This window comes from Sparus aurata, chromosome 4 (genome assembly GCF_900880675.1).
Source record: "Sparus aurata chromosome 4, fSpaAur1.1, whole genome shotgun sequence".
NCBI lineage: Eukaryota > Metazoa > Chordata > Actinopteri > Spariformes > Sparidae > Sparus > Sparus aurata.
The window spans coordinates 16,494,524-16,518,196 of record NC_044190.1 but is presented as its reverse complement, the minus strand read 5'-3'; the positions used below and the strand labels follow the sequence as shown (position 1 = coordinate 16,518,196).

The window sequence follows — 23,673 nt, the reverse complement described above, 5'->3', positions numbered from 1 at the left end:
GGCCGACGCTGTCTGTGGCTGCCTGGCTCTTAATTTAGCGTGGCTGATGAGGGTGGAGAGTAGTAGCACACATGGTGCTGTGACGAGCTGCAGGTCGACCACCTGCAGTCACACCACAAGCTGAGAATACCGCGGGAAACTGAGACGGATACATCTTTATCTCTTCTGCTTGTCTAGAGAAACTGATAGGCCTTCTTTTTTATTTATTTTGTTTTTGTTTTTTTTTACACAAAGCCTACAACTCGGTATTCTTCTTAAAGGATCAAGTCACTGTCTTTCATATGTTCAAACATTATTATTGACTGTCAGCTTTGTAATGGGATTACATTGTGTGTATTCGGAGGGTCAGGATGATAGTGGCCTTTTTAATAAAAATTGGATCAGGAGAGCATTGCAGTCTGCTAACATGAGCGTGGTTCCTCTAAGACATCAGGGAAAGAGGTATTGTCTGTGAGACAGAATGACCTTAAATTTTCATAGTTTAATCACACACACACTTTTTTCTGTAACTATTTTTGCTCTGCTAGCAGTTATATCCCAAGAGGAGGCTGGGTATTTGGGCGGTGAGTCTGTCAGAAACTGTGAGCCAGATTTACATGAATTTTTTCATCAGTATTCATGATTCCCAAGCCATAATTCTTGCGATGTTTTGTCCAAACATACAAGAATTTGCCCTTAAACAAGGCTGTAGTCGGTGACAAGCTAGCTTTTGACAAAATGTTGATGCGAATGACTTTTGTGACCTCCTTATCTCTTCTTTAGCAAATGGCTTTGCACACAAGCGTTCTTAAGCTTATATTTGCTTATGTCATAAATTAATCGTTCACTAATGGCCTTAAAATAGCTACCCCAAAAGAATTTCCATAATTAAGTCTTTAGGAGAGCAACAGCAGTCTTACTTTTTGTGGCTTGCTTTGTCTTTTTCGTTGATAATCTGGTCTATAAAATGCCATAAAACACATGAAAATTCAGGTTCCCAGAGTTAAATATTCAGATTACCTGTTTTGTTCAAAAATCAAAGATAGCCACTGAGCAAAAACATCCAAACATCCAGCCTCATGCAGGCCATTCAGGTTGAGGCTCTGGGTTTGTATCCATCCTGTAGCTTTTCCTGCATGGTGTATAAATTTGTGGCCGGCATAAAAACTTCAATTGTACACAATAAGTTCCTAGAAGTCTGTAACGGAACTTGAAAAGATGTCTAAAACTGCATCGTAAGGACTTTAATTTTAAACCCCATAAGGATCTCACTTCAGTAGTGAACGCTGAAAAGATGTCTGAAATAGATGTTGCAAAAACATTCATTCTGGCTCCCTTGTGGTCGTCTTTTTCAATGTTTTTATAGACATTGAATTGATGCCTTTTGGATATGTTTTTGCAGTTTCAATATTATAAAACATAAAAAGCCTCAAAATCTCACATCTGAGAATACAAAACAAGCATATGTGTGACATTTACGCTTTGTTTACTTCATAGATAAATTGATCGTCCCTTTCTTTTCTGTTGATAGACTAATGTTTTAAAAGATAAAAATTGTTTCTGCACTAGTTCAAAGGGCTCTTCTGGGGCACCCACTAGCTGTCCTCGCTGCAGTGGCCAGGGTTTGAGTCTGCCCCCCGTTCGTCTCTGAGCTATCCTATCCTACAAAAGACCAATTGAAATACTTTACCGCTCATTCCTTTGAGTTACAGATTAATTACAAATTTTTTATTTTTTTTTTCTGAAAAAAGTAAAAGAAAAAAAATACAGTTCTTCAATAACTATCTTGTATCCATATCGCTCTGCCCTGACTGCCCTGAGCGTCCTTGACCTCTGACCTGTTCTCTTCCACTGCAGTTACTTTGAGCTGGAGAGCAGCGGCGTGAGAGAGGAGATCCGCTACCACTACCGCTTCAAAGGCAAGCCGCGCTCGGAGTCCTTCCCCTACCGCCTTGCCGACGGCCTCTGGCACAAGATCGCGCTGACGATCAGCGCCTCCCACCTCCTGCTGCACGTGGACTGTAACAGGTAAAACATGCACGTATGCCACACATGAAACCCCTTGATATCTCTGTCACAGGTGGTTGCGCTGATTCATTTTACGGTGCTCCTTTGAAGTGGCACATTTAATGAGCTGTCAGTGTTTATCAGGGTAAATATTTGTTTGTAACTGTGTCAGTGTGGCTGACAGGCTGTTAACAACGCTGACAATGAAACAACCAAGGACAAGTTAACACACATGCACACCGCATTGCACGCCAAAGCGTGTGTCTTCATATAGCGCAGAGGATGTACGTTCAGCTCACACTGTTCCATAATGAAGTGGAAGGTAACAATGATATAATCGCCTCATCGATTGGGCAGTGAAGGGCCTTTTCTAAAGGAGCACTCAGTCAGAGCTGATCTATAAACATGCACTTCAGCTGTGACAATCCTTCTCAGCCCTCGCACTCCCTCCTGAGAAGCAGGAAAGCATCACTTGTCCTTTTCTTAATTCCGCCTCTAGACAGACCCACTGTGAACAAGCGGTGTAAATATAAGCGGAGGTGATGCTCCGTCACCTCTCATGGATGAAAAGCTGTATGATGCACGGGAGGACTGCATTGTAGTATTGATTCTTCCCAAATGCCTTTTATTCCCGTCAGGCTGGTGGTTTGTCGATTAATTATCGCTGCGGCAGTTTTCTGTCAGATGAGACGCTAGCGAAGATAAAAGTGAGCATCAGAGCGCTATTAGGGAGAAAAGATCAAAACATAATTGGACAAAATGGGAATCCGAATTTGTGCCTACTTACAGTTCTATGAGGAGACCCAAGTTAATTAAGAGATACTGTGATTGAATTGGTTTGGTGCCGTTCATCATTAGTTGGTGTTTTTGACTGGTATAAAACTGAATGTTGATACAAAGCTGACTGTATGAAGGGGAGTGGGCACTGACTCACGATGCTTGTCCACAATAACTTCCAGGAAAAAAAAATACACCACGCACAAACTTACATACAGTTTTAGTGTTGTTAATTGTCATTAATAAAAACATTTTTACTTGTGCAAGATTGAAGACCTTATTTATCTGTTGGGCCAAACATTGAAGAAAACGAAAAAAGCTTGATTTGACAAAACTTGTCGTTTGAGATGTTGTTTGTTGGGTCGTTACCAAAGACGCTAGCAACACCGTACATGAAATAGGCACAGCAGAGATGTCGGTCACTTTCGACCACCATGCGTACCTACACACCTTTAAACACTCTACAGGCACATCTGAAAATGACAACAGTTCACATAACTCTGCAATACAAATTAGCCGCTAGTTGTCTTCCCTATTGTGACCCAAACTGGTCTCAATCGCAGGACATCATATGTTTTTGTTTTTTATATGCCACGGTGTCTCAGACAGATGCATGAGGTACCTTTAAGCATCTGCATGAGACACAGAGGACTTTAAAGCAACTCAGTCGTAAACCCTTTGTTTGAGTGAGAATATCAGTACATCTGCTTCACGCGATGTGGTGTATATTAAGCTAGGAGGTTGCGGTTCCTGCCAAAACCTAACCAAACTGTTTAATGTTAGCCATGTAATAGCTTCCGTGTCGCGTAAATTTCATGACACAGTCTTTTGTCAAAATTATGTTTGTTTTTTTAAAATCATTTTATTGACGGCTTATATTTGACTTTTGAGTCTTTAGGTCTAAGTTCAGTTTGTTCAAGTTGTTGTCGGTACCACACATAACAAAGACATTATTGGACTGCTATATCAGCCGATCCTTCACCAGCCCTTATTCAAGAAGGTTGCACTGCGGTTCAGTAATGAGTGCATGGCGTACCCTTTACTCAAGACTACAGAAGTTGAGATGCAGTTTTCAACCAACAGTAGCACTTCAGAGGAGTATAACGTGCTGAAATTGACGTAACTAGGTTGTCTACTAATGCGGATTGCTGTCGTTACCTGCTTACTGAAAATGTACCGAGCCACAACTGGAGGTTTTCTTGGAAGATCACAGTGAGCCAACTGTGAGTGTGAATGTCACGATGGATACTGAGCCCCACCCATCATAGATAACACAGTGTTGGACAAAAGGTCAACCAGCTGGCAATTCAGTTTTCAGACCGACTATGATACCTGTCAGCTGAATAAAAAACAACACAGCAATTCAGGCTAATGTACGGCTGTAACGAGGAGCTCCCCTCCCCCTTGCCACCAGCCACTCTGACTGTCAGCATCAGGAAAAAATCCCGATGCTGTTGAACCTCTGCTGCTCTCGTCTCAAACTGTTCTGTGTGTTTGTTCCAGAATTGTTTGGCTCTAAACATAAAAAAAAAAAAATCATTTTTAATGCAGAGTTGCAACAAATGTGATCTTGTGAGCAAAGGATACAAACAGCCTCTTAAATATCTTGTTTGGATTGCCTTAAGGGCTGGAATGAAAACCCATGAAAAAACAATCTATATCTGGTTTCATCTGATACTGACTTCCAGTATATTATGTGTGCCATTTTCATAGTTAATTCTCGACCGATAAAGCCTGTAATTCGATGCTTTTGTACAGCTGATAAACACTGCAGTGAGCAGAGGATGTCCAGGATTACCAAGCAGACTTCCCCAGAGGGCACTAATGAGGATAGTTTATGTGTGCACTGGAGTTAGATTAGTTACAAAGAACGACAGTTGCAGGATACTTTTTTTATTTGCATACCGATTATGCACAAACTTTCACTGTTTGTGTTTTTCTAAACTACAGCCTCAGTTTTTTTTGTTTTTTTTTTAAACTAATGCAGATGAAATGTTTTATTTTTTATTCATACTAGATGTTTTCTCTCACAGCAAGGGAATTTGGCTCAGATAATGACTTTGACGGGTAAACAAAACATTAAAAGGAAAAAAAAAAGGTGAATGAAATGACACCCCTGCACATGGGATCACCTCACTCCTTGTTAGTGTAGGGAATGATTTCTCCATTCGAAGCAAATTGGCAGAGCCATTAGCCTTGAAATTTAGAGCAATTTGATTTATGCACTAAACAGCACTTTATTGATTTCAAGGCTCATTAAATGGTTTTAAGTATCTGTAAATGTGAGAGGGCGCAGCTTATCACCGCATTTGTGGATGGACTCTTTTCGTCGAGTTTCTCTGGCCTTCATCAGCTTCTGCTTTATTGATGACTCTGTCACACATTAACTGTGACTCATACACTGATGTGATTAAACTGACAAATGCGACTCTACACAATGAAACATCAATGCAATGCAAGGCAAGTTTATTTGTACTTCATATATCACACTCAAAGGCAACTGACAGCGCTACTCATAGAAAATAAGGTTACCTATCTATCTATCTATCTATCTATCTATCTATCTATCTATCTATCTATCTATCTATCTAAGAGAAAACAATTCAATTATAGAAAACTTTTTAAAGGGAATATCAAAGGTTTAAAAAGTCCTCCTTGGACATAATGCAGTGCTGGAATTCAAATCGATTGTTTGATTTAAATGAAATACGTAGTGCTTTAAAGTTGCAAAATTCTTCCATAATATTGAGAGAATAGCAGATTAGCAGCATCCAATCAACGGGAAATAGATAAATAAATACTGTCATTCCTTGGTGACAGAGCAAGAAAAGATGGCTGTCTACATAATTATGATAGTTGATGTATTGTTTTATATAATGTGGCCCAGTGGAAGCTGTGATAAATACTAGGAGTGGACCAAGGACAAACCCTTGGAGAACCCCACACACCATGTTGGTCTGCTCATGCCCATAATGACCAGCATAATTATTCCAGTCCTGAAGGTATGTCTTTAGCACTGTTCCTCAGAACCTAACTCAGTTTTCCAGCCTGTCCAGTAGTATCGTATGGTCAATAATGTCAGAAGCAGCACCTCAGGCTCATGGTCAGATTCTGCTAAGTGAGACAGTGTTGTAAACTAAAGATAAAGATTAACTGAAAGTAATGCATTTTCAACATTTTTTGAACATGGAAAATGATGGAGGAAACTGCTGATTTCAGGAAAGCTGAAGTGTCTTGAATTATAGGCTCACATACAATGATATAATTTGCTGCTACTGTCTGATATTAGATTTTTTTTTGTTTTCTACAGTTGGTTTTGCTGCTTGTTACTCAGGAGGACAAGGCCTCCTTTCAAATAAACCATTTTTTAATCAACTGAAAAAGACTTTGCCTTTACATGGCTTTTGTGGTATTTAATTATATCTTTGTGTATGTTGTAGAATGCTCTGAAAAGCGCTTTGTAACATCTCTAAAAGGCACAACACAAAAGACATTTTCTCACTTACTTACAATCCTGTCCCATGGCAACACTTGTCTATTCTTCCGAGGTTACTAAAGAGCATTCTTGGAAATTAATACAACTATTACCAGTGTTGCATTTCATTCACCTGCTTTTGCTCCTATGAATAGCTTCAAGATAAGCATTCGAGGCACTGTAATGAATTCAAATGCTGTTCTGAACCGTTTACAAATGTCTTTGACCCCTGTTGCTCTTCATGGTCATCATTATTAAATGAATAGAATGTTCCATTTATTCCCCATCTATATTTTACACATTGCACTCGTCAGGGGGAGAAAAATACAATGGCTAATCAGTGCTGTGTTGCCCTCCATTATTAAAGTTTAAGGGATCTTTCCGAATGATTACCAAGTGTATTTTTCATCAATTGTATGTAGACATAGGACAAAGAAAATTACTACCTCTACAGTATTTTCAAAACAACTATTTCATTAACATATACATTGGAATAATCATAATTATTATTTGGAATAAGAAACAAAATGCTGATTCGACAGAAATGGAGCATTTCACGTTAGTTGTTGAACAAGAAGCAGCAGCATTATTCTCTATTTGATGGACTTGGTTGGTTTGGATATCCCTGCCCCCGCTGTCTCTGTCCCTCTCTGTCTTTGACACTGTTTGTTACCCAAAGCAAATCCTAAAGCTCAACAGCTTCAATTTGTATTGTCATTTTATTTGAGCACAGTAGGCGAGTTACTGTGTCAAGTGAAGGACTCTTACCTTGGGTCAGGATTTGGACTTAATCTTAAGATGGATCAGTGATTTGAGAGTACATGGAAATTTTCCTGTGTCTGTTTTCTCATCTGTCCTTGGCTGAGATCGATTGGCAGAAAACATCAGAGGTAAAGACATGTGGGCAAGCACACTGAGGCAGCCTTGCCTTCGGCTGGGATAAAGCCTGTCAATAAACATGGAGGACTAAATGCTTTATTTACTTATGAACTGGTGATGGGGTTGGATTTCAATCAATGGAATTTTCATCCGCAGTCTTATTGGTTTAGACCGTTATTGCTCAGGTATTACCATGCAGTTGACCTCCTCCTTGCAGACATTGCATTGATAGATCCTCTGCTAAACATTTTGTCCTTAAAGTCACGCAACACAAACCTCCACCCTGTCCTTTTAACAACTACATAACTCCTCTGGTACCTCTATTCCACCATGTACATGATTTCCCACTTTGTGAGTGCTCTCTTATTTGCTCACCCAAAATTTAAAGTGGAACTTGTGGAGTTCTGTAGCTTAAAGTCTCTATCTCTAAAGGTAACCTGCATGAAGCTGTGTTCGCTGTTACAGATATTTTAACTTGCGGTCTGAAATATGGCTGAAATAATTATGTTAACGGTGAGTAAAAAATAAATAAATAAATAAATATCTAGAATCAATCATGGAATGTTTAACTCAGAGCAATGGACTTACACAGTATGTAACTTCTGCCACTTGGGGTGTCGCAATCAAAAGACACTTCCTCTTTGTCAACCCATTGCGGATAAGTTGAGCCAATGATGACTTGTAGGGCCACAAAACAGCCTCACCTTTTTACCATTGAACATTTTGAGGTCTTCCATCTATGGATGACAAGAAGCTCCTCCAGAATAGCTTCTTCCTCTGTTTTCAGTTCTGATCACCACCTTAGTGATCTGAAAGTAAATGTCATGTTAATGGAACAAGATTGCCCCGACAGGAGCCAGTGTTAGGGGTTACTTGACCCCCTTGACACGACTAATCGTTTTCCTAACTTGACAGAGAACCGCATGGTCTCCTGGACTGCCGTGGAACTCGTTCTCATCTTATCAATATTCGGTCTGTCGGCAATTATGTTTCTTCTGTGCATTGATTAATGTGATTTGCCTCAAAGCTCATTGGCGCAGCTCAGCTCGGCTCATCCACAGACATTACATCTCTATTCGCTGCCACCGTAATAAATGGTCCTGATTCGTTAGTTGTACTAAATAAATGACTGTCTCCAAATATATTATGTTATAAGTTTGAACTCCCTGTTATTGTTCCTTAACATGATTTTGTAGCCCCTTGATGTCTTAACTCCATTAGTGCTGGGTGGAAGGTGGAGAAAAACCTTTGGCCACCAGTGGAGGATGATGTTTTATATATGAACACAACTCCACACAGAATAGGCTTCAAATTTAGTAGATCTGTCTTGCTGTGAGACATGACACAGCTTACATGATGGATCTCTCCCTCTTTTTTGATTCTCTGACTCCCTCCCTCTCCACAGGTTGGCATTGTCAAGACTGCTCACTACTGGTCAACAGCATAAATATGGTTGGTAATCTTCATCAAAGCTAAACTAGCTCAGCATGATAGACTCCACAAGTAAATGCTGTTATAAATGCTATGTGACTGGGCCCAAAGTTTCAGACCTAAATGCCTCAGCTTTTGCAACCCTAACCCTACAAAATAAATCAAAGTAACAGTCAAAGTCACTGACGGCCACACCAAAAACTGCTGTTCTGTCTGCCTGCTTCTCTGCAGAAATAAACTTTGTGACTCATCTGCGCGGGAGAAAAATGAATTTTCTGTTTTGCTTCAGCAGCATTTTAGTAGCGTTTCAGTGAACGACTCAGACGTTTAGAAATAATGATATGTATCGAAATACAAAATGTTATTGCATCCAGATGTGCAGAGCGATAAGAAGGCTGCAGTCAATGACTTTTTCAGTCCTCTACTTCCTCCACCTTTCATTTTCAAATGCATTTCATTGGCATACACTGTTTCTGTAGGTCGTTTCTCTCCCACACACACATTTGTGTGATATTACCTGCAGTGGTGCCACTGTGGAGCCTAGACAAGGTCAAATGCTTACACAACTGTTGTATGTAATTGCAAATCCCCAAATTTACCTAATTGAATTAGTGGCAGACACCCAGTACATACTCCCTTGTCACACACCCGGAGTCAGCTCTTTGTTTTGGAGCTGAATAGCTAATCGCAGTAATGGCATTGGCTCCGCCTGTCACTGACAGCCATGCGGTTGTCCCCTGCCCACGGAAGGTCATTTCATTTGCAGACTGGCTGGTGTTTCCCAGAGGGCCGTTGCCGCTTTCGGCACTGTTCACTTCCTGCCTCCAGTCCAGCCAGGGCTCTGCTGTAGGTGTGATCTTCAGCTGCGGAATGAAAGCCAATCTTTAGCTGAAAGTAACTGGTTTCTCTTCATTGGCTCCTTCCTTTTGGCTGCAGAAGCAGGTTTAAACAACAGCAAGGCCCTCTCAAGATCTGCATACCCCATTTTCCCTTTTTCTGTCTCCTGCCTGCGAGCTCTCCCTCTCCATCAGTAGACAGGAATTTGTATGACACCAAGAATCCAAAGTCCTGCTAGCAACCACGGTACGAACATACACAACAGAATGAGCAACATGCTCTGAATCTTTCTTCACTCAGCTGTGCTCTAAAGATATTTCCTGAGGGTGGTGCTAGAGGAAGAGTCACAGGGTCATCAAAATAGAATCTTCCACCACCTCAGGCACTTTCATTGTGCGCCGCAAACTTTGTTGTCTGCTAATTGAATACTGTATCTTGTGTAGAAAGCTGACATTTTGACCTGACAGAGGAAAGCTCACAAAAAAATGGAAAGGAAACATCCTCTTGAGGCGTATGTGATTCGGTAAAAATACCTAATAGGTGTAGTTACTGATACTGTGTTACATTATAAATTGTTGGGAATCATTAGCTGACAGTGGCTATAGCTTCTGTGTAGCTTTTGTTTCTGGACAAAAAGAGACAAACACACAGCAAAATAACATAATCACTAACAAACAAAGGGGATGCAGGGGTTGTTATTATAATAGCCGGAGTCTCTCTTTGCCTGTGTGCCTGCGTGCCTCATTTTGTTGTCTGTCTCCGTGACATTTTGATAAAAGTACAATTAATGTATTTATTTGTAGAAAGACTCCCAGACAAGAGGAAATATCAGTTCAGTCCTGCTAATTTGACTCGGTCCTTTCGGTCAACACTGTGGAGATTCCTTTTAACATGTGTTCTTGTGTGTATGTGAGATAGAATGATCTTAATTGTATCTGTGGTCTGTTTCCTTTACTGTATTTTGTCGCAATATGTTACGCCCCTTCTTGTTTTTGCTTATTCTGAATTGTTTTGCTTACATCGGTGAAATTTTACAGTCTGTTTTGTAGATATCATTTCTCAAGATAATGTCGAGAGAAATAGTTTGAGATGTGGAGAGGAATTATTTCTACCCAACATCTCAGAGAAATCAACAAAATGCTATCGGTCTCAAAACTTGGTTCTTATTTTCATAGTTCTGGCCATGATTTGTGTTTGCTATGATAACATGTTACTCATCAAATTAACTGACCGATCCTGATAGAGGGGTATATTCACAATGCTAGGTTTAACGAACAAGGCAAATCAATGCCTAACCACTCATTACATTGGACAAAATGTGTCTTTTCTGCGGAACACTACGCCTTCCACGCGGTCAGGTTGTTGATGGTCGCTTTTAGCAGTCCCGGCAACATCTTCTGACCATCTTTTTCAAGTAGGCTATTTTTCCTAGCGCATAGCGTATGTAAGTTTAACAGGAAACAGGAAGTTTGACCTAGGTTCATCTGTCTGTACTGAGCATGCTCAACTTTTATTGGAGCACAGAGTGAAAATGGGCAGGATTTAGGAAGGATTAATTGCAAGGATTAGGAAAACACAATAAATCCAGGGGGACCAGAGTTGAAGTAGGAATTGGGTCTGTAGATTTACTGCAGAATTTTTGTAATAATTTTTCAACTGTAACTAGTTTGGCTAACCTGGGTCTTTGTTAAAAACTATGAAAATAGGACATTGTGATTAACCTTTAATTATACTTTAGTATTCTTCCAATTTGAGTCAGAGACACAGAGGCCTTTGTTTTTTCGTTTGCTCCTCTCTTGTGTTCTTGAAGCTGCAGCTCCTCCCAGCAATGTTAATATTGGGGTGACATTATTTTGTGTGTTTCCTATTGTATTCTCTCTGCTGAAGTGTTTTGTTTGAGAGAACGTGGGCGTCACAACAACATGCTTTGTAGACTCATCAGTGACAAACCTAACATTAAGGATAAACCAAATCACTGAATAACAGTCGCACCACATTTAACATTTTTTGCTGTTTGGCGTCAATTCAAAGGCTCAGGGAGGATTTGTGTCAGTCATGCCTCACTTTACACAGGTGGTTGGGTCTTCTTGGATTATTTTATTTCAAGGTCAATGATTTTAAGACACAGATGTAGTGATACGGTGTGATTCATAGCGGTGAGATGTCTGAATCGCTGCATTAATGGTGGAAGGTCTTCATTTAGCCTGTCGCCTGAGGTGAAGCCGCTGTCTTATACAGCGTGAGAGGGAAATATGAATATCCTGCGAGGGATCTTACACATTATTAATAACTGCTGAGCATATTTCTGCTTGGATTTTCCCCTGAATAATAACAGGGCATGCGATGATGGTTAGTACCACACTGTGCTGACAATCCCAGAAACAAGGATGTGAGCGAGCTAGCCGGCACACATTTAGATGTAGTAAGGTGGTTTTTCCACTTTGGGGATGGCATGTCTTGTCTGTCGGTCAAACAGCAGGTCGATCAGTGATATTTGTCCGGACTGAACTGTTCGATGGGTTGCCATAAAAGTTAGTTCAGACTTTCACAGTTTAAAGAGAATGTACCTCACTGATTCAGTTTATCATCAGACTTTTCAGCGAGTGCCAGCATGGGTTTCGCATTTATGGTTTTGAGTGAAATATCTCCACTTGTATAGAAGGAATTGACATGAAACTTAGTAAGGACATTAGTTCGGATGCATTATTATAACACAAATTAGTGCTCTTGTTTCAAAATATCAGAATAGTTGATTCCTGGTAAGGACAATGTTGCTTTATTTTCTTATGGTGTCACAGTGTGCAGCTCTTATTAACTAAATGTCACAGTCAGACCAAAAAGTAGCACAGCATTCAAATCAAATTCATTCATGCATTCTTGTGAAGATCTTTCATTGAAACTGGAGGTTAGTTATGTGACTGAATGGGGTCTTTGTCATAACTGAATAACAAGTTACCTCAGTTGTTCAAGGGAACATCTCACACAGTCTGCATACAATATACTTTTATTTGCTGATGAACTGTTGAATGATTTGGCTTTAAACTCTGCACAGACATTATTGTACCTCTCAAGAAGAATTCTAACAAGTTTGATGATGCCTTCACTGTCCATATACACTATATTGCCAAAGTATTCACTCACCTGCCTTGACTCGCATAGTTAAGTTACATCCCATTCTTAATCCATAGGGTTTCATACGACGTCAGTCCACCCTTACAGCTTCCACTCTTCTAGGAAGCCTTTTACCACTAGGTTTGGGAGTGTTTTTTATGGGAATTTTTGACCATTCTTTCAGAAATGCATTTGTGAGGTCACACACTGATGTTGGACGGGAAGGCCTGTCTCACAGTTTCCACTCTAATTCATCCCAAAGGTGTTTGGGTTGAGGTCAGGATTCGGTGCAGGCCAGTCAAGTTCATCCACACCAAACTCTCTCATCCATGTCTTTATGGACCTTGCTTTGTGCACTGGTGCACAGTCATGTTGGAGCAGGAAGGTGCCATCCCCAAACTGTTCCAACAAAGTTGGGAACATGGACCTGTCCAACATCTCTTAGTATGCTGAAGCATTCAGAGTTCCTTTCACTGGAACTAAGGGGCCAAGCCCAGCTCCTGAAAAACAACCCCACACCATAATCCCCCCTCCACCAAACTTTATGCTTGACACAGTGCAGTCAGACAAGTACCGTTCTTCTTGCAACCACCCAACCCAGACTCATCCATCAGATTGCCAGATGGAGAAGCACAATTCGTCACTCCAGAGAACGCATCTCCACTGCACTAGAGTCCAGTGGCGGCGTGTTTTACACCACTGCATCCGGCACTTTGCATTGCGTTGCACTTGCTGTTGTATGGCTAGGATGCAGCTGCTCGGCCATGGAACCCATTCCATGAAGCTCTCTACACACTGTTCTTGAGCTAATCTGAAATCAACATGCATCCGCTGACCCTGCTCAGTTATTTTACATGGCCTACCACTTCATGGCTGAGTTGCTGTTGTTCCCAATCGCTTCCACTTTGTTGTAATACCACCGACAGTTGACTGTGGAATATTTATGAGCGTGGACATTTTACGACTGGACTTGTTGCACAGGTGGCATCCTATCACAGTATCACACTAGAATTCACTGAGCTCCTGAGAGCAACTCATTCTTTCACAAATGTTTGTAGAAACAATCTGCATGCCTAGGTGCTTGCTTGTATACACCTGTGGCCATGGAGGTGATTGGAACACCTGAGTTCAATTATCTGGATGGGTGAGTGAATACTTTTGGCAATATAGTGTATCACTGGGCTGAAATTCTAGTCAGCTGTGCCTTGTGTTTAGTGCAAACTAGCATATCCCAGCATGCTCACACACTATAACACTGTGGTGAAAATTGTGAACAATATTCTTGCAATCGTCAACATGTTAGCATTGTCATTTTAAGTATATTAGCATATTTACATTAACATTTAGCTCAAAGCCAATTTGGGACACAAACTAAGGTCTCCATTGTAAAAGTCAGATATGCTACATTTGCAGCCCCAGACCTCTTGGCTCTTATGTTAGGCTTCCTTACTTACATGACGCTTAGTCTAATTTCTTGATTTGTTATTATTGTGGGTTTTATGGACCCTGGGTGATGAATTCTATTGATCTTTACTGTGGCACTGCAATTTGCAAAGTACATTTATTTTCAATTACAGGAAAAGTTTAATCTCTCCCTCTTTACTTTTAATGATCCTGTGGCCTTCTAAAGCTACCTTCAGGACACACTTTAAATGTTTAGTTCCACTAAAGAAAGTAAGGCCCTGACAATAGTGAAAATAATTTGCACCTCATTATTTTGTCCAACACTTTTATATTGGCTGAAATTCTGAAATTAGCCCTAGTAAACTGTGCGCGGTTGCGTCATCCCTCCAAGGTTTCCTCTAAGCTGTGTGTTTCGAACTGACATCACTAGTTCAGAATGTCATAAGCCAATCAGATTGTTTGTTTGAAACTGCCTGTTGTAGGGCTGATAGAGGCCAGTGGACATTGTGGTTCAGCCACAGTTAGAGGAGCAGATGCTTCAGCAGCTTGAGGACATGGTAATGAAGGAGTCTACGTGGCCTGAATTAACCGGATGCTTTGCTTACAATGTAGTTTGATCTTCATTATTCATCTCATTTGGCCCATAAATCATCTGAGGACATCAATGTTTGGGATGTAGTTACGGCCGCAATGAGCTGCTTTTGTGGCTGAAAGAGGGACTGTTATTGGTTTCATTAGCCGTAATTTGCCAAGGGTCAGTGTTATTATTATTTATTTAAAGATAAACTCATGGCTGCTCATTGTCACTCTGAACACATTTTCACAAATCATACTGCAGCTGTCTGTGTTTCAGTTATTGTGTGAAGATGTGCCTCTCTTTTAAATGTTTAGCTCTCCCTCTTGCATCTTTCATCCACTTTCCTTCTTTCTCTTACCGTCTCATGGCAGTTGTGTTGAATGATGTCCTAATTAAGTCGTCAAACAGCTGACTATCAGTTTTGATTGCTGTTTAAGCACAGAATCTGATAAAATGTTGTGAGATGTTGTTTTCGAAATAGAAAGTCAGACTGACTTTTTACCTTTTCAGGTTTACCTTTTCAGCACATGAGCAGGTCAGATTAAGCTTGTATTTGAACACTGAAGACATGATTAGATAATTTATCAACATAAATTATTTAGCATTTTTCACAGTTACTTTCTACAGTTGTAGTCATTTCAAGTCATTCAAACAAACCAAAATACCCCAAAATGTTTTGTTTAGGGCTGAGATGCTTCAAAGCTTCTCCCGTTGCCATGGTTATTGACATTAAAATCGGTATTCAAATGCTCCTGATTTTAGTCCTTGTTGAGTAAGGAGATGTTGCATCATCTCAACCAAAAAGAGCAAAAGTAAATAGTGAATAAATAAATAGGGAGAAATGGCGCTCCAGTGGTGTTAAATTACTTAAATCTTGCATATAATAATCATACATGTGCATGTGATACACATACACATGTCCTTGAAAGGGAGCATTTCAGTTCTGTGTGCATGAATGCGATTGTCTAAGCACAGGGCTGTGATAAGAGCAAAGTTTGAGAGAAAGCCCCCCCCCCCCTTATTTGTTGCGTCACGTGAGGAAAGAAAGCAGTGTGTTGATAAATGGGGTTGAAACCGGCTAAAGGAAAACAAAGATTTGGTTAAGGGTACATGAGGGGTACAGATACATTTATGATTAAATCCTCTCAACTATGATCAATTTCAGGCTCCCTGTTTCTGCTGTCTGCTCTGTTGGATCCGTTCATTGTAAAGAATTCTTTGCATTTCTTTTGTCTGTCGACGCTGCACCCCGTTTTTTTCCATTTATCCTTCCATTGTTCTCATTTCGCTATTTGCTGTTAATGTGTGCACAGTTGTCAGGGAGTAGACTGATGGCTCAGTGAGCCTTACAGTCATCCCAAATCCATTAGATCCTTTCCTACTCATCTGAAGCTTATGTATTATAAAGACCAACATTATGTATGCTGGGTGACGCCTCGTAGAGCTGATGATGGCAAACCTGTTTCATGTTCATTTGGTTTCACGATCACGTGTACAGTTTCGACGCAGGTAATGAAATATTGTCTTTTTCATTACTCACTTGGCTAATGAAGGAGGGGAGACATTGAGAGCTCTCCACCTTAAAGATCTCATAATGATACGACTCGCGCTGCTTTTGTGTCCAGCAGCCAGAAAATGACATTCTGCTTTGCTCATTAAAGAAGCCAGTGAGCTGGAAGGTATGTTCTCTTTTTCTTTCCTACCTGCTAAGCAGCTCGACAGCCTGGGCAACGCTGTCATTAGAACAGGAACACAGTTGTTAGACTGGAATGGCACATCAGAATAATGATAGAGTTAATAACGTTGCTAAACTTCACTGATAACGTTGTTCCTTTCTGTCTATTGTTCTTAGTTGTATTTAAATCTATCGTTTTCCCACGTGAGGAGCCCAGTTTTTGCCAACCCGTAATCTGTCTTTAATATATGTGTTTTAAGATGTAGTGATATGCATGGTCAGATGTAAGTCATAGTTGAGCCATGCATGAATAACTAGAAAATGTTACTCCATAATGAGCAATTCAGGTGCAACGCTTTAATTTCCTGTGAAGGGCAGTGCCAGCGCTGCTCAGCAGAGCAGCACGCATTCATTACTTCATTACCTGATCATTGACGCCTCAGCTAAGGGGGAGAGGGTGCTGTGCAAAGAATGATAACGAGTTGAAATCAGGTTAATAATGCCACATGATGCCGTCTGTAACCTTGATACCTTGATAGCCCTTGTCCTTGAAAAGCATCAGGCTTGAGATACAGTTTTCAATCTCTCTGACCGGAGAGGTGTTTTGTTTGACTGGGTGGCTGTATTGTCACAGCTGGACAGGACACGGAGCGCATCGAAAGCACAGAGGAAATTAAACGTGGCCCTTGGGTCTCTAATCAATGAGGCAACTCCAGCAGAATAACCCACATTCAGATCAATGGATGGCTGCAGCAGCTCATACAGGCCTCTCAGTAATTACTCCTCCTGCCCTAGCCATCCTAATGAAGGAAATTCTTAAATGCCAATGACTGGTGGTGGAAAGTCTTTTTTTTTTCTTTTTCAAGATTGATTTTCTGTAATGGGATCCTCATGTGAATTAAGCTGCACAAACCTCCTCCATCCGACTGGGATTTTTAATCGGTGTTGCGTGCATGCCGTTCCACTGATGCAACAGTTAACCCCAATCATTTTCCATCAGCGTGCACTTGTTACCTGAAATTAATTTAAGGCGTGAAATGGTAAACTGCAACGTGAATGAATCTGGTGCTAATCAGCTCAGATGTGTCTTCAAACTCCTACACGCGTTTTTTATTAGATATTTTCTCCATCTGATTTTTTTTTTTCTGTACAAGACCTAGTGATAAGATTGTACTGTTCTGCAAAACTCTGGATTAAGTTAAAAGACGATTTTGAACATTCAGTGCCAGTGTGTGCTATTTATCCTGTGACTACTGTGATAATTTGTAATGACAAATACGGTTATTGCTGTGTTTTGAAATAGTTATTTTTGCATGGTGTATGTAAAGATACCTTTAACAGTTTCTCAAAATTAAACAACCAGAAAAATAACAATTCTATATCTTGAATTGAAAATGCTGGCAGGTAATGTTTTCTGCCATTCTGTTTTGTCCATTCTAAAAAAATGTGTCATATCACAGTCAAATTACATGCTGATGACCTGACATTGCATATAAAGACGTACAGGTGATGGTGGTGGAGAAAAGGAGAGAAGGCTGCAAAGCCAGTGACCTCAGTTCTAGACTGCGTTTCAACGTTTGTCAGTGGGACACCATGTCATTTTTAAGGAGTTCTGGGACAATTTCCAGCCATTTTTGTGATGACAACAAAAAACTGACAGTGTTGACCAAAAGTCGGGATATATCCAGTCGTTTTTGGTGGCTACCAAAACAGGTGGGCCTTCTTGAAGCTAAAACGGTTGGTTTTACTACATCATAGACACAGTGTTGACACAACATGAAATAGAAAATTGAATTTTGAGAAATGTAAAGTTTCAGTATACTGCAGGTATGACCTGCAGACACATCCATCGCATCCACTGGGTGAATGGGTTGCTGGCAAACAAATAGCCAAACAATTGTAAATAAGAAATAAACCAACATTGAAGAGCATCTTAAACCAAACTAATACGTTTCACTGCCCCGTCTGTGTGAGTGTCAAGGATGTAAATCTTGCACAGACTAGTGAAATACTTGGCTGTAGGACATTTAACAAAGATTCCTAACTGGATTCAAACTAGAACATGACAGTGTTTATGAACCAGGGAGCACATTTGTTTCCCAAGTTTTCTTTTGTGTTTTATATATGCTACTCTGCATTAGCACATTATCATCATCATACTGGGTCAATTGCAACAGTACCTTGAGCATCTTGTTCTATGATGAATGTATCTGTATGGCTGGGTCATGATCTGTGAGACAAAACCATCATGTTGACCATCGCAGTCATTAGCCCTGCCTGAGCCTCCATCATCCTTCTGTTCAAGTATTTGACTTTGTTCTAAGGAGCAGATTTGAGGCTCTTAGCCCACCCCCTGCAAGCCCCAATAGCCTTCCTGTGTCTTGGGTTCACTGTCGTCTTGTGTAAGGCGTGATGGAGTGTGTCATTACTGAAGCCACCCTGCATCGAGCTCAGCAGGGGCCAGCCCACCTCATGCAGGCAGATACCGCAGGTGGCAGTGAGTTGGAGGAGGATAGGAGAAGCGCCAAGGAGATCCAGGGGACACACACATACATACAGAACCTACTTACACACCTTAACGGCCTCTCCATCCCCTGCTTTTTTTTTTCTTAGAATATATCTGCTGCTACACTAGTGGTGTCTTATCAGAAAAGGACAAGAGCGTCTATCAACAGATAAGGTCATTGCCGAGGTGAAGTAATTACAGATATCTGAGACAGAGAGGAAGCAGGCGTACAGGCCCTTTGGGAATTGGGTGACAAAGTCAGATTAGACTCTATCTTTATCTACATACTGTAGGCAAAACCAGTCCTATCCCTTGCACCGAGCTAAAGGAAAGGAATTTGGGTCATTTTATCCATTAAACTTGATACATCTGCTATCTTATTATGCTCAGGCAATAGTTTCCTTGCCTTTTTCAGCATCGGTGCTCCAGTTCTTTTTGGTTAGTTTTACTTTTTCTTTTGCATCATGTATTGGCAGGATGTTTAAAAAAACATGTGTTGCAAAAAAGAAACTCATAGGTTTCATATTTCACCCATAAGGGTGACAGGTCTTTCATTTACACTGCTGAATGACTTGGATTTAGCGCTGAATGGGGATATTGACTGAAATCACAGTTCTGCTATATCAGAGCATAATGCCGGCGTCTTTTAACCACTGCGGGCGGCAGTGCTATAGTCTGAGGGGTGCTGGTACAGTTCGATTCATTCGAAGCACTTAAGAAGCATGAGAGAAAGTGACAGATGCCCTTTCAGAAGGAGATGCAGCAGAACTGCAGTGACAGCTGCCTGAATATACAGTCGTGCCTCCACAAAAGTCAGGGAAAGATGAGTGCGAGAAAGAACCCCGACACAACGTCATTTTACTTGCACCTGAAAGCCCAAGGTGATGCCTCAACAGTAAAAGTCAAACAATCCTAAACTTATATGCTGTTGAGTATCACATAAACCAAAGAAAAGCAGAAAATGTCCACAATTATGAGGCTCAAATTAGGTCATGACATAGGTCACCATGCTTGAAAAATGACAGTGATGAATCAGTTATCCAGATAAAATCATCCTGAAAAAATCTACTGGCAAGATCAGCTGCAGCATGATTATGTTTAATAACACTATCCTCTGCATGTAACACTCGCAGGGCTTTATCCGACGCCTGGCACACGCACAGCGCAGTGTGTCATCGGTAGTTTTTATCGACAGATGCAGATGTTATTTTCACGCCCAGTGCCCACATTGTATAAATGGCTCCCATCTGTGCCTCCCCAGGTGTGTTGGTCTTAAATTAGATGTGGTCAGCGTACTGATGGCGCATTGCTATAGCCATCGACCAACAAAAAATTTGGTCTAAAGTGATATTCAAGGGGCTTATTATTCAGATAATACAGCTGTAGCAGCAGAGCTAAAAACTGTAGCTATTACCTTGACAGGACAGAGGAAACTCTCTAGAGGAAACAGAACTTGATTTTTAGCCTCTGAAATAAGTATCCTGCTGCACATGTCTCTTGATCTGGGAATGTGATGACAATCAAATTGTTTTAGTTTATGCTACACCCAAAACACACAGGTGAATTCGGAGTGTAAATACAGCCCCTTTGTGCCTTACTTTGCATCAGACTATCGACCCCATAACTAGCAAAAGGAAGTTGGACATGGCCTAAATGCACTTGCCCCCATGGTCTAAACCATGCACCATGTCTTAAATAGGGCCCCATGGAGTTTCACTGTAAAGCTTTATTCATTTCTCCACATGTCTGTTGTATCTGCCCAATAATGCAATAGCAAGCTCTAATAACACGAGAGAGTTTAAACTTCCTACAGGCTTTTGCATTTAAACATCCAAAGCCCTCACCTCAATGTGGTCTTGGACTTTTCATAAACCTCCTCACATGTCCTCAGTCTCAAGAAACATGACATAAAAGCAAAGATACCAACGCCTGATGTCAGTACGTCTTTGTTTCAACTGGTTCCATTTTACCTTAACAGGGATATTTCATGCTGCTGTGGCTGTCACATCTATCCCAATTACCATCAATAATGGTGGTCCATAGGGGTTTGTTCTCTAGCAGATTCATCATATATGTTTGTTCTGCAAACATATATGACAGATGGCTGCTGGGACTTAATGAAGTTAAGGTGTAGGTTTTAACAGCTGTGGACAACACCATTTATGCAGTATATCTTCACATATATAAAGTTTATAGACTGCCTTACTGATGCTCCTGCTTTAATTGCATTACACTTTAATGAACTTTTATGCTGATTTACAAGCATCTGCTGGTTTGAGAGTGTTTAATTAAAAATGTGTGTCTACAGTGCAAACTTCTGTTAACTTCTGTTATTTCTTTTTGTTTTTTCTGCATTTAGTTTTTTCTTGTTGACAAAATCAATCCAGCTGGCACTGGAGTGACTCTGCACCAGAAACACACATGGCTCTGAGATGTCTATTTTCAGCACCAGGGGCCTGTTTCAGGAAGCAGGTTTAACATCTCTGAGTCGGCGCGCAGGTGGTCGAGTGGTTAGAGCGCATGCCATAGACGCAGCTGACCCAGGTTCGATTCCGGCCGGAGGTCCTTTGCTGCATGTCACATCCCCCTCTCTCTCCCATATTTCCTAACTGTCTACTGCTTAATAAAGGTGTCTATGCCAAAAAAACAAACAAAAACAAACTCTGAGTCAAAACCTGAACTCTGAGTTGACTTACCCTGTGAAGTGAAACTCTGAGTTTTCAGTTCCAGAACAGATGATCAGAGTTAGGTAAGTCGACTCTGAGTATGTTAACTCTGAGTTGAGCTCGTGCCTGACAACTAGTAAAAAGCCATCATCAATGGAGCTACGATACTGTGATTCACCATGGCAACAGGGGAGAAATCTGCGGCCGTAATAACAAGTTTTAGATGCGGTCGTCTTTTCATTTTGAATTTAACATCACTTTCTTTTATATTAGCCTTTGAGGAAGTGGTTGAATGTTGTTAAATGTTTTGTTTTATTTTATTTAAATCAGCTGAAAATGACATAGAAACAGTCTCACGATGGCTCCTCACTTTGGTTTTATTTCACATATTAAACAAGGAAAAGTTTATTCAGTGGATATTTTAACTTGTAGTAGCTTTTACCACCAACAGATGCTGTTTAACACACATCTGTGTCCTAACATCCTGCTGAGTAGATGAACATGAAGTGGTGCTCACCTCCACCTCCAGCACGTCCGACAGAGGCAGAGGAGCTGGTCCTGAGTCAGGTCGCTGGGTGACCAGAGGCTGAGGGCGTCACTCATCCCCAGGACCCAACACTAGAGGCAGACACACACTTACTGTCTACAGATTGAACTAGAAGTCATTTAATCTTATACTCAATGCGGCAGCAAACTAGAAACACGGACTTTGAAATTACGTTGTTGGAAAAAATACAATAGGCTATACTGATGGTTACTTTTGTAGTTACCTGTGAGGAATAAAGAAAGCCAAATTAAATGTGAGTTATTTCTCTTTTTCTGGCTGCTGGAAGGTGATTTATTAACCTGCGAAGTGATTTAAAAAAAAAGAAAAAAGAGGATTGTTCAGATCTGAGAGCACGTCAGCGGTGACGTGTAGCCTGATAGTCGCCGTGCAGCCGGAGAATATGAATGACGGACTGATGAGAAGCGGTCTGCTGTTTGGTTCAGTCCTCGTCAGGGAGTGAGAGCTCATCTAAATGAATCTAAATTCTACTCCTGGTATAAAACTATGTGAATTATTTCTGCTTCAACATGATCGGTCTGAGATGGGAAGTACAGCCGCTGTCAGACAGCTCCGTCAGACTCAGGGTTTCTTCAGGTAAACCTGCCAGTGAGCAGGTTATGTTCACAGAGTAAGTTACCGCAGTAACAGACCCAGAGTTTAAGTTACCTCTCTTTCTGGAACTGAAAACTCAGAGTTTCTCTCATGTCATGGTTAACAAACTCAGAGTTTTCACTAAACCCGCTTTCTGGAATACCCCCCAGGTCTTTAAAAAACAAAAAACAAAAAAGATACCAGCATTTCTCTTTGTGTTGCCTGATTTTAATGAACCTTGTATTTTGAAAGCAAATCCCTCTTCTTTTTTTTGTTTTGTATGTTAAAAAATAATCTAAATAAGACAACTAAAATAAGAATGATTACACATTTTGGAGCTTGGGGAGAGTAAGCCCGTGTTTCATTTTTCTAATTTAGGCTACAAAAATACAAATAATAAAGAAAGGAAATGACACAAATACAGAAAAAAGCATAAAGTGGTTGAACGCGCCATGCACAAAATGTACTGTATGTCCATTAGCTTTGACTGTCATGTTCATTATGTTGACATCTTGGGTTTTGAAAAAAACAAATAAACATGTCTGCTATTTATGTGTGTATACGTATGTGTGTATGTGAGTCCACCATACACGCTGTCTGATGCTCTCAGCTCAACACATATTGTGCATGGCTGTGATGCTTACAAAAAGCGCCATACTGAATGACACTTTTTGCCAGTGCTGTCAGAGAGATGTTGCCAGGGGATGTAATTATGGACAAACATTCTCCTGTGATGACAGGCTTGTTTACTACCTTGTGATCTGAACTGTAACATCCCCAACACTGTACATGAAGGTGGAAAACAGCTGTCCATTTATTTCTTTATATTTTTTCTTAATGGATGAAGCTTTTTCTTTATTAAAGTCCCTGAGCCTGAATATAGCCACTTTACTACAAATGATCAAGGACTGCTAGTCATTGTAGCTATACAAACAGTAGATAAACACGGTCAGAAACACAACTACAGAACACACATAATGTTAGCGTAAGGAAAGGGCTGATAAAGCAGCTCTCTGTATGGCAAAGTAGAAATTCACATCTCAATGAGCTGGGATTTATGCCCAATCTCAGTAAATGGACTGTAACTGAGAATCAGCTCAATTATTATGGTCACATTAGAATTAGTAGGGCATAATTTGTAATCACATAGGAAAGGTTGTCTCATGGTTATTCTTCTACATTGTGTACACAATATATCTTCACTGTATTTC

General features: G+C 40.6%; 1 protein-coding gene across 1 annotated transcript in view; it reads left to right on the top strand.

Annotated features, from left to right (window-relative positions):
• Positions 1-23,673, top strand: part of LOC115580439 (protein kinase C-binding protein NELL1) — a 283,933-nt gene that overhangs the window by 50,552 nt on the left and 209,708 nt on the right. Inside the window, exon 4 of the mRNA XM_030414756.1 lies at positions 1,837-2,007. Coding sequence (XP_030270616.1) covers positions 1,837-2,007 — 171 coding nt within the window. The remainder of the gene's footprint in view (positions 1-1,836; positions 2,008-23,673) is intronic.